This window comes from Protomyctophum bolini, assembly GCF_963924005.1.
Source record: "Protomyctophum bolini genome assembly, chromosome: 7".
Taxonomy (NCBI): Eukaryota; Metazoa; Chordata; class Actinopteri; order Myctophiformes; family Myctophidae; genus Protomyctophum; species Protomyctophum bolini.
In genome coordinates this window covers 28,445,933-28,457,583 of record NC_137868.1, presented here as the reverse complement: position 1 = coordinate 28,457,583, position 11,651 = coordinate 28,445,933, and the positions used below count along the sequence as shown (strand labels likewise).

Here is an 11,651-nt window from a genome sequence, read left to right as displayed (position 1 = left end):
TGTAATTGACTATCAGGCTATGGAGTGGCTGGATATCGCCTGTGATCGCAACGCAGATTATGTCAAAGTGTTTCTGTCATTTACAGAGACGTGACTTGAGTGGCAAGTTGAGTGGAAAAAAGGGAAAGTTTGCGGGTGTAGAAACAACAGAGTTTGAATGGGTTCACAACCTTTTCTGGATCAGGGACTAAAATTTTAATCTTGAAAGCGTTCACGGCCCACCGACATGACCACCAGAAGAAACAGTCTGGCCACGCAAGACTAATTTGCCCCCATGCAATCTAATTTCTTCATCTGTTGGTGAGAATTTTCATAAAGCTGATGATGACAGTAGGAATGAGCCATTCTTCATGTCTGGACAGAGCATGGGGATCGGGGACACAGGGAGACGCTAGAAAGGCCACTGGAATGTTCCACCAGACCATGGCTTCGCCATGGTAACAATTCAGCACTGTGGAGTCTCACTCACTGTACACTATACCAACGCCTATTTCCATGACAACATCTTCAAAAGGGTTTATGGCAGCCATCTTAAGCACACTAATCAAATACAAGGGAAATTGCCTCTTGCAGTGCACCTAGCCTGATGTGTTGTTCATTTTCTTTCTTCACCACATGAGCGCCCCGTTGTCTGGGACGCAACGTTCCCCAAGAAGCAGATTGACTGTACATCGTTTTCAAATGGTTTTTTTGGAAATGTCCGGCTAGAACGGCATAGCCAAAATATAGAAATAGAAACGGCAATATTTATGATGCAACCCATACCGACAGAGAGATGTCTGTCTTTCTGTCTATTTCAGCCATCTTATTCCTAACACAGATGACTGCTCTGCATTTTGGCTATGAATGGAAAGAATAAACATTTGGCGTTGGCGAGATTGGCCATTTAAGATAAGATATTTATGACCTCGATCAACAAAGTGTAGACGGTTCAGGGTTCCAGTGCCTGCGCTCCAGATGTGTGATCAATCTGTGAGGTTGATTAATGACTACGTCCTTGCTGCTGCGTGGGAACCTTGTATGTCCAAAACGCTTCCTTTAAACATTGAAAATAGCCGATCTACCAAACCACAACGTGACACGTTGTGAGGTTGTAGATCTGCTATTTTCACCGCTGAGGTTTCAGACCTGCCTCTTCCACTACTTCTTTTGAACTCTCATTACTTTATGAAAACATAAAAGGTCGAAAAAGGGGATATATGAGGTTTCTCTTCCGGCAGCGACAATATGCACAAAATATTACAGGGTATCATTCATGCCAGAAAACGTCACATCTTGCTCTACGATGAAGGATGTCTTGAGTTTCAAAGCAATAGAAAGAACAGGTCTATCAATCAGAGGACTGGAGCATTGTGAGCTCTTCTCCAGCTCTGTTATGTAAACAACATGCAGCCCCAGACTGCAGCCACGCCAAGAGACATCAAACCAATCGTATTAAGTGAACCCAATAGATACATCTTCAGACTAATACCGTCCTTTCATCGCCCTATAGCAGTACTGGAGTGCCGCCATGTCTTTGTGTGTTTTTACTAAAGAGCTTTCCAGAACAATGTTGTGTTGCACAGCTAAAATATTGACTTTGGTCCCCGGTCCCTCTGGTGATTACAAACACCCTCGGTCGCTCAAAGTCAAAGATATTTAAGCCCCGCTCGCAAACAATAAACATACATGTGCATTGTGCACAAGGGCACATGCGTGTAGTACACACTATACACAGATATGCGTGAAGAGACAGAGACACACACACACACACACACACACACACACACACACACACACACACACACACGATTGGCAAGCCACTCCAATCTTTGACTCTCACAGCAGGTTTGAATTCCCAGCTTATTTGCAGTGACAGTGAATTTGTCTGCGTCTTGTGTGTGTGTGTGTGTGTGTGTGTGTGTGTGTGTGTGTGTGTGTGTGTGTTAGATAAAAAAACAACAAGCTCAAACTAGGGCCACCCAACTAAGCAGTGGGGGCAAAGCTGGCATGAAGACCCAGCTCTGCATGCATACTGTATATGCACACAAACACACAGTGCATAGGCCTGTGTTTAGGAGTGGACATGCTTGCCAAGTAATTTTCCCCTCTGATCCCGAAGGCATTGAAGTGCTTATAATACACAGAACAGAAATAGACGGACGACGGAGAAAGAAAAAGGGAGAAGAGAAAGTGGTACAATAGACTGAACTTAACTTACAATTAAATCCTCTATACAGTACTTATTTGACTCTGGTGCCCCAGGGCTCTGTACTTGATCTGCTACTTTTTCCCTGTATACCAAATGTCTTTGCCGAAAATATCAGATCTACAAGCTGTTTCTGTCCCCTAAGACAGTTATGTTGAGCAGACACTGGTTACAACAGACTGATATAATGTGCAGCATCCTGTTACACATGAGCCTCCTCGTGAAGAACAGTTTGCTCTGGTTCTCAAACGTTTCAGCTCCAAAACCCAAAAGAGAAATTTGAAGTCTCTATTTATTTTCTGCTATTTTCACTACTCTTTCACTACAATTGTTTGGAAAATGTATCAATTTCTCTAGGACAATGTTTGAAATATCTTATTATTTTTTGATTGTTTTTTTCTTTTGAACTAATAAAAAAAGAAAAGAAAATTGTAGTAAATGAAAAAGGGATGTTTATTGTTTACTCACGACTCTTGAGAATGGGTCCTGGACTCAAACATGGGAACCACTGGCTGTCAGTGTCAGGGTTTTTGATTTGTAAAGCGACTTTGGGTACAGAGAAAAGCATTATATAAGTGTGATGTATTATTATTATTAGTGTTATCAGGCCAGTTCTACTCATACATCTAGGACCATCTCCACTGACAGCTCATGCATGGGAGATGGCTGTCTCTCTTTGCTCCAGCGGTTGTCCATGACCAGTTTGTTGATCTCGCTTGACAACGTCGGATAATTTATAAAAAAATGCGTAGTAGGGCATTAAATTATGAAAACACATACAAGTTGAAATTTGGAGATACAAGGTTTCTGCTCGACAGCAACGATATGCACTCAACATTCAGTATGGATGTGCACTTTGGTAACACAAACCTAGGAGAATTCATGGTGAAATAGTGCGATACTAGTAAAGGATACTGTACACAGAGGGAAGTTCTCAAATCTTTCTGTCAAAGCTCACTTATAAAAGGGATCATGGAACCGAATCTAAAGATTTAAAACATTTTGTGTATAACGATCGTCATTGACCTGAACCTGGTATTGTTTTCTTTTCTGACAAGGTCATTTCACATTATTATATCTATCTCTGTAATTTGAAGGGAAAACATATTGGTACAGATAGAATAGTAAATGGCAGTGAGGTCAGAAAAATGCATTGGAATCGATAGAGAGCCAGAGTGTGGTAGGAATTTTTCATCACCAAAATAACCTTGTCTACAGTATTGAGTAGGCAGGTGAGTGATTAGAACAACATTAATTGGTCTATTATAAATTAACGACCTTCACATTCTACTGGCACTGTGTCAATGTCAGGAAATGATGGAGAGAATAGAAAATACCAGGAATTCATGCCATTTCCCCTCTTTTGTATTTGCTACAAGCTACATGATTCCCTCCCGTGCTCATGTGTTCAATTAATACAATGATTCAGTGGCTATACATTCTGAGATCAAATGTCTTTGGGGATATTTTAAACACACATGCACACTATTTACTGATGCAAAGCACTGTCAATCACAGCTGTTAAAACCAGTCTGCCCTGGAGCTATTTAGGCAATAATGTTTGTAAATGGAATGATACACACCAGTATGTTGAGTTGTGATAGGTTAACTATGCACAATCACACACCGAGGGTTTGACTTGACATCTCACCCCCCGCCTGTAAATGATCTCCATTCAGTGGTTATCACACAAACTTCTCTGTGTTCTTACGCAAGTCGAACCACTTGCAACGAAAAGCACTTTAATGAATGGAATAAAATGAAATGACATGTGCGACGCCAAAGGCTAGCGCTTTAATGTCCGATGCGTCTTCACATTCATCTCGCGGCCCAAGTAGCTCCGTTTCACATCAAAAGGAACGTCGCCGCCGCTCACATGACAAATTGACAACAGCTGCAACTGAGAGACAAATTCAGAAACTCTCGCTTGCTTTTATTAGCAACACAGCCCCCCCGAATGATGCACAGTGAATAATGATCTGGCTTCTATAGCGGCCCGTCTCAATATTTCATAATAAGTGATGATCTCCAAAACATAAAGGGTGTCGTCGTATCCATATTTCATGGGCGAACAATGCAGTGTAACTGACATACATGAAGAGGAAATGTGCTTACAAAGCATCAAAAGAACTGTCACAAAGTATGGGGGAAGAAATCATACGGAGCGTTGTACGCCGGGTGTAACAAGCCACACGGCTACACGCACCATTTGATCACATAATACAAAGTGTGTGTGTGAGTGCGCATGTACTGTATGTTTGTGACACGCATCATTTGCCCGACTAATATAAAAGCTCTGGTGGTGCATGTGTATGCACGAGTGTGCTTGATGTACATTACTTTGTGTAATGCAAAGTTGCTGTTTATAGGACTGTAGCCTTATACTGTATATATTATGTGCACCTGTGTGTGTGTGTGTGTGTGTGTGTGTGTGTGTGTGTGTGTGTGTGTGTGTGTGTGTGTGTGTGTGCGCGTCAGTTGCTTGAATAGGCCCAAGTTATATGCTTGCGATGTGTGTTGTTTGTGTGTGGTTTATGTGTGACATGCATGATTTAGTTAGTTACAATGGCCTACACATGTGTGTGAGAGAGAGAGAGAGAGAGAGAGAGAGAGAGAGAGAGTGTGTGTGTGTGTGTGTGTGTGTGTGTGTGTGTGTGTGTGTGTGTGTGTGTGAGTGAGTGAGTGAGTGAGTGAGTGAGTGAGTCAGAGTGAGTGAGTGAGTGAGTCAGAGTGAGTGAGTGAGTGAGTGAGTCAGAGTGAGTGAGTGAGTCAGTGTGTGTGTGCTCTCTAACTTACAGGTAATGATGTACAGTCACTCCTCTGGGTAGCGTCGGCGGCAGAACAGAGCGACCTCCATACCATCAACACATCCTGGCCTTCTGTTGGGGGACCACACACACACACACACACACACAGAGGCCTAGGATGTCTTGTATCTCCATATTTTAGTTTTGTTCTTTCTCAAATACTTTTTTTATTTTAATGCTGAAAAGGAACAGCTTAGTACTAGCTTTGGATGAGGTTTACACCCGACAGCAACAATGTGTAGAATAGGCACAGAAGCACAGCATACTGTAGATACGGAAGCACACACACACACACACGCGCAGGGAGAGAAACGCAAACATGCAGACACACACGAACGCGACAGAGACACGTGTGGCAGCGCAATGCGACACATAAATTGGGGCATGTATTATTAAGTGTCTGTGAAGATGAGCTTTCAGGAGCACTGCTGACGGAAGGGAAAGAAAGACGCAGGGCGACACGTTCACTGCACTTCAACAACTTTTATCCAGACAGAAGGAGAGAGCCGCATGTACTGTATGGATGACATACACAAATCATCCAAAATGAACACGGGAAGAGAACCGAAAGAAAAGGGTGACATCCTTACGAAATGATCCCCAAATGAATCCTAATAAACATAAAAAATAAAAATAAAACTGACAGAGAAAAAAATAGGAGAGGCAGGTAGACAGAGGAAAATAAGAGATTGTATATAGATTGTGGCAAATCAGTCAATCAACGCTTGGATCAACCAACCGATCAATCTGTCAATATATCCACATTGCAGAAGAGTCATCCTGGAGTAATTACTCTACATTCATCTCTTATTAAACTGATGGCGAGGACAATGCTGATGAAACTATAGGCTAATATGGAAACAATATTGAATCAAATTAAGGCAATACATACACCTGAGCCCAGTTATCAAAAGAACATGTGCATACTGTAAAGATGATCACATGACAGATAAAAAAAAAAGCAGTGGTGGGTTTAGCATTTTGCCACCTTCATATCACACCGAAAGCAAGTCAACATACATGTCATAACAACACAAATGTGATCATCATCAATCCAAGAGGAGAAAAGCACGGCCAACTATCTGGATCACTCAGTTGTTGAGGTTGTTCTGGGATGTATAATATCCTGTGTCAATCAATTTCACTCTGACATTGACCAGACAAACAAAAACCTTCTTAAGATCACTATTATCTGAAACAGCAACACAAATCTTCAAAAACAATTATGCAGTGAAGGTGTGCTATAAAAGTGTTTTTTTGTCTCTTTTTTTAAATAAATACATTGAACAGAAGGTTTACAAACTAAAATACCATTCTGAGAGTTTTACACAATTCACTTTTGAGTTGTGTTCCACGGTACGCAAATTACACATTGTCGTGTGTGTGTGTGTGTGTGTGTGTGTGTGTGTGTGTGTGTGTGTGTGTGTGTGTGTGTGTGTGTGTGTGTGTGTGTGTGTGTGCGCGCGTATATACACAGCACATCCACATCTCAATCAGAGGATGGAAAAATATATATTTTGTCTTTACTGTCTGAAAACTCACATTACCTGTCAAAATAGTATTCCGCTGTCAAAATCAGCATTGAAGCAAACAAGTATGAAGAGTTTTCTCTCTCACTGTAGTGGTATATATTCATCATCAAAATGTTCTTTGGTAAGTTTAATCAACAAGTCTACTATAAATAGCAGGGTGGTGTGGGCTTTCAGACAGAGTTTGAAATGTTTTGAGTAGCAGAGATGCGTTTGATTTTCCTTGGCAGATATCTATACAGTCACCATCCTGTTATCTACACTGACGTCGACTCATTTGCCAGGTCTCATCACTGCTGAAGGCTACACGTCTACAGCACGTCCAAAATATCCTCGCCGTCGGGCAGAAACCCTGTATGTCCAAAACGGTTCCTTTTATAGCATTATAATTAGTTTTCATTACTTTTGTGAACGATTCTGAAGCAGGCCATTCATTTGTAACAAAGCGTAAAAAGTTGGACATAGGATGTTTCTGCCTGACAGCTTCTGTGTCCTGGGACGGGATGAAGGAGTAAAAACTCTCATCTCATTTTTTCATCTCCTCCAAAGCAGCATGAAGACTAATTATACACACACACAAAAAAAAACATTTACTAAATTCCTATTGAATAAGCTCTGTGCGTTAGAAAGCCGTCCACGAATCTTTGACATCACAGGAACCAACACTGGAGTAAAACCCATCTATCCTTTTTAAGAAAAGGAGAAAAAAAAGTAACTAATTGGAAAAATAAAATCTCCCTGCCAATTTGTTTTACTCCAATATATAACTCTTGCGACACACCTCAAGGTGTGGCTGAGCAGCATATCATTGCTGTCGAATGGAAACCTTGTATGTCCAAAACCATTCTTTTTAATAATTATTAAAAAAAAATTAAATAAATAAAAAAGTTTTAAAATGAAATTAGCTGATGTAGAGCTGCTATTTTCACAAATGTTGTGCACCACTCTTGTATGCTGAAGTAGGGCATTGGTTTACAAAAACCACATAAAAAACACAAAAAGTTGATAAATGGAGATACAAGGTTTCAGCCCCGACCGCAACAATTTAGTGGGCAGTGGTCCTGTTCTTCACCGTGCTCCACCTCGTTTAGCTTCCAGTGATGTCACTGTCCTCGGGTATGGTCAGGAAGACACTGGCTGTGTTGAATGTTTCTTCAGTACAGTTTCTCCAGAATGAAGGCCAACACGGCCGCTGCCACCGCAAGCCCCACCCCCAGCATCTTTAGCTGCTCCCTGTCCAGGCTGTAGGAGCCAATCAGCAAGCCAGACGGAGAGGGCAAGGAGGCGGGCCCATGGACCCCATTGGCCAGGGAGGCCGCCTGTTCCTGTGGGGTGACAGAAAGATAAGAGAGTTCAGTTGAGATGAGTGTCGAATAGGTTCGAGTGTGTTAATCCTCGGCACACACCAGAGATTAAATTAAATGCCATTATATGTCAACACCGACATAATTTTCTTCTCCCAGTTGCCAATGAATTCCTCCGCTCTCTGTGTTACCACTTCTGCCACTTCACCAGTCAGTGAGGAACACCTGCCAGGAGGATGCAGTGCCTCCGCCCCTCAGTGAGGAACACCTACCGGGAGGATGCAGTGCCTCCGCCCCTCAGTGAGGAACACCCACCGGGAGGATGCAGTGCCTCCGCCCCTCAGTGAGGAACACCCACCAGGAGGATGCAGTGCCTCCGCCCCTCAGTGAGGAACACCTACCGGGAGGATGCAGTGCCTCCGCCCCTCAGTGAGGAACACCTACCAGGAGGATGCAGTGCCTCCGCCCCTCAGTGAGGAACACCCACCGGGAGGATGCAGTGCCTCCGCCCCTCAGTGAGGAACACCTACCGGGAGGATGCAGTGCCTCCGCCCCTCAGTGAGGAACCTGCCAGGAGGATGCAGTGCCTCCGCCCCTCAGTGAGGAACACCTACCGGGAGGATGCAGTGCCTCCGCCCCTCAGTGAGGAACACCTACCCAGGAGGATGCAGTGCCTCCGCCCCTCAGTGAGGAACACCTACCGGGAGGATGCAGTGCCTCCGACCCCTCAGTGAGGAACACCCACCGGGAGGATGCAGTGCCTCCGCCCCTCAGTGAGGAACACCCACCGGGAGGATGCAGTGCCTCCGCCCCTCAGTGAGGAACACCCACCGGGAGCATGCAGTGCCTCCACCCTACTCCTCCCAGTCAAGATTCCCTGGCTTCCTTCCCCTGAACATGACCAATAGACACTGCATTCCAACACCTAAGGGAGCAGGCACTGTAATCGTGCGCCACCCGATCACTCAAGAAAACCAACATCAACACTGGTGATATAGGAAAACCACGTTCCACTGCCTTTTTGGTATTATATATATATATATATATATATATATATATATATATAAAGATGTTAATGATGGCTGTGTGCCCAATTTTGGAACATTTCTAGGTTTATCTTCTGTCTGAACTGGGGCAGTTAAATGGTAAGTGGGGCATGACTGTACAGTAGGCAATTATGAAGGCTAGCGCACGCGCGCACACACACACACACACACACACACACACACACACACACACACACACACACACACACACACACACACACACACACACACACACACACACACACACACACACAGGGGATTCAAAGTCAGAGGTGTGCATCTAAAGCCTGAATTATACTTAGTTTTGAGCTTGCAGATCTGCTATTTCCGGTGAGCGGCATCGGCGAGGGAGGAAGTATAATGGAGCTTTAACCCATAATCAGGGCCTCATCTTCAGGGCAAATCAATTGGCCATGGTCACATATCAAACTGTAAGGTTAGCCATTAGACTGGGCAGTGAGCCAAGGAATCAAGTGCCTGTAATCAGCAGGTCCGGTTACGTCCTAATGTGTCAGACCATTAAAAAGACATCTGCCAGTGAAGGCCGCTGACAGTGATAGATGGACGGCCTTGCGCCGAGCATGGAAGGGAAAATAAGTGAAACGAAGGAAATGAGAAGAAATTATATACGGGGAACATGAGGTGAGGAACACCGCGTTCTGCTCGCAAATTTCTCCTGAATAAATAGAGCACACACTCTCTCTACTGTACAGTATGTATCATCCTGTGAAGTCATGAACTCATCAGCCTGGGATGTCTTCGTAAAACCATCTTTTGACGATGAGCCACACACCAGCCATTAGAGACCGTTGGCTCTAATCGTTATTGCATTTGGAAGTACATCCACTAGTGTCCCTGGATATTAGCCTCCGTAGACAGTTCAGCCAGGGCCATCGCTTCAGGGTGATTCATACCACTGCTCCTCAAGCTGTGGTCCGGGGCACACTAATGTGTGGGCCCCCACAATAATAGGCCAAACACTGATATTTAATGACATAACATTCATATTTAGAATGTGATTGTATTTTTTTGTTGTATTTTTAAATTGTTAAATGGTCAGATGGGTGAACCAGACCTCAAACATCAAGTGAGCCCTGATCCCAAAAAGGTTGAAGATGGAGTGTCGTGACTTTTGCATTTTTTTTACGCAGTTTTGCATGTGTTTATGAGGTGGCAGTACTTCATTAGACATGTGGTGTGGTTGTTATGTGCAATGCTGTCTTCCCTTTGTATTTAGGGTTTCTTTCTTTATGTGCCAATGAAAAAAACAGTGATATGGTGACATCACAATATCATCCCCTCCCCTAACCCCCAACAGCTGTGGGTGCGGCTTCAGTTCAGGTGGATCGCCACCCACCAGGCAAACCAGGCATACTTAATAAAAACGACTTCCTATAATAATAATACTAATACCTGATGATCATGTTCTAGGGTGGAAAAAAATCACGGCAATCATCTTTAAGAACCACTGATATACACTACTGAAAACAGCCAATCTACAAGCTTGTACTGTAGGCCGGCTGTTTTTGGTGCATGCACGCCGTGCAACCCGAGAATAAATCAGGCATGAACAGAGAGACAGGGACTGGAAGGAAGTTCCATGGCATTACCACTTCCTCAGCCTCCACTAACAGGGACTGGAAGGAAGTTCCATGGCATTACCACCTCCTCAGCCTCCACTAACTCATTATCATACACTTTGATATCACTCGTCTTGTACTTTCTCGTGGTGTCTTAGAAAACGGGGGCTACATTTCCCCTCCGAGTGACGACACGTTGACCAGCAATTGATTGTCAGACTGTCAGCACCAGGGGCTGTTCATTTGAGCATTAAGCAAATTGGATGAGAGAGACGGAGACGGCGCTGCGTTGTCCGCCAGTGGCTGCAGGTAGAACCCGCATCGATCTGTGTGACCTTGCTGTGCGTCACATACCTGATGTTCCAGACAGCAGCCACTGTAATGTGGATTACGCCTCGGCAATATTGAACCATTGATCAGCGGCTTTCCTTTAATCAAGTCCAGAGGGGCTGATGGGATGTCATTCTTTTCATATTTAGCGTAATTCAACTTAATCTCTCTCTTTCTCTCTCTCTAACCCATGCTGCAGAGTAAAACACTCAGTATTGTTGACAGAAATGGACCCTTATGGGTCTACTGGAGTCCATTTTACACTTCCAGAATTAAATGAACACTAAGGATTTTGTTGTGTTGTCTCCAGTCCTGTTCACTAAATTATTATTTCAGTGTGTGTGTGTGTGTGTGTGTGTGTGTGTGTGTGTGTGTGTGTGTTACACCATCCTCCAGAGTCTTCCCATCTCATTTTTCCTGTTCACCCTGGAGACGACCCCTCCCACTGTGCCCTGAGCGCTGTGTGCTCGCGCGTGTGTGTGTACATTATACTCTCTCGTTGCTGTCAGGTGAAAACCGTCCTGAGATATTGAAAACCGTAACTTTTCAGAAAATGGAACAGATTTTTTAAGAAATAGTGAAAATAGCCAATCAACAAGCTCACAATGTGCTGCATCGCATACTCTTGTATGATGAACTATGGCATTAAATGACAACAGAAACAACAGCAATTTGGAGATAAAAGGTTTCAGCCGGACAGCGACAATATGCATGTTTGCAACTGTGCATGTCTCTTTGTTCTGCCCTTTACCATTTCAAAATGTCTGCACAATAACAGAGAACCCAGATAAAGTTGTCAGAGGGTGCACGTGCACGAGGTTAAAACGAAACCCACAATGAGAGACTTTGTCTATTAATCCACTTCGT

The 11,651-nt window shown here is 43.7% G+C and overlaps 1 protein-coding gene across 1 annotated transcript in view; it reads right to left on the bottom strand.

Moving 5' to 3' along the window:
• Positions 1-5,463: 5,463 nt before the first annotated feature.
• The window catches only part of cdkal1 (CDK5 regulatory subunit associated protein 1-like 1), a 319,098-nt gene continuing 312,910 nt past the window's right edge, over positions 5,464-11,651 (bottom strand). The window contains exon 15 of the mRNA XM_080767726.1: positions 5,464-7,849. Within this exon, the coding sequence (XP_080623852.1) occupies positions 7,679-7,849 (171 nt within the window). The 3' untranslated portion in view covers positions 5,464-7,678. The remainder of the gene's footprint in view (positions 7,850-11,651) is intronic.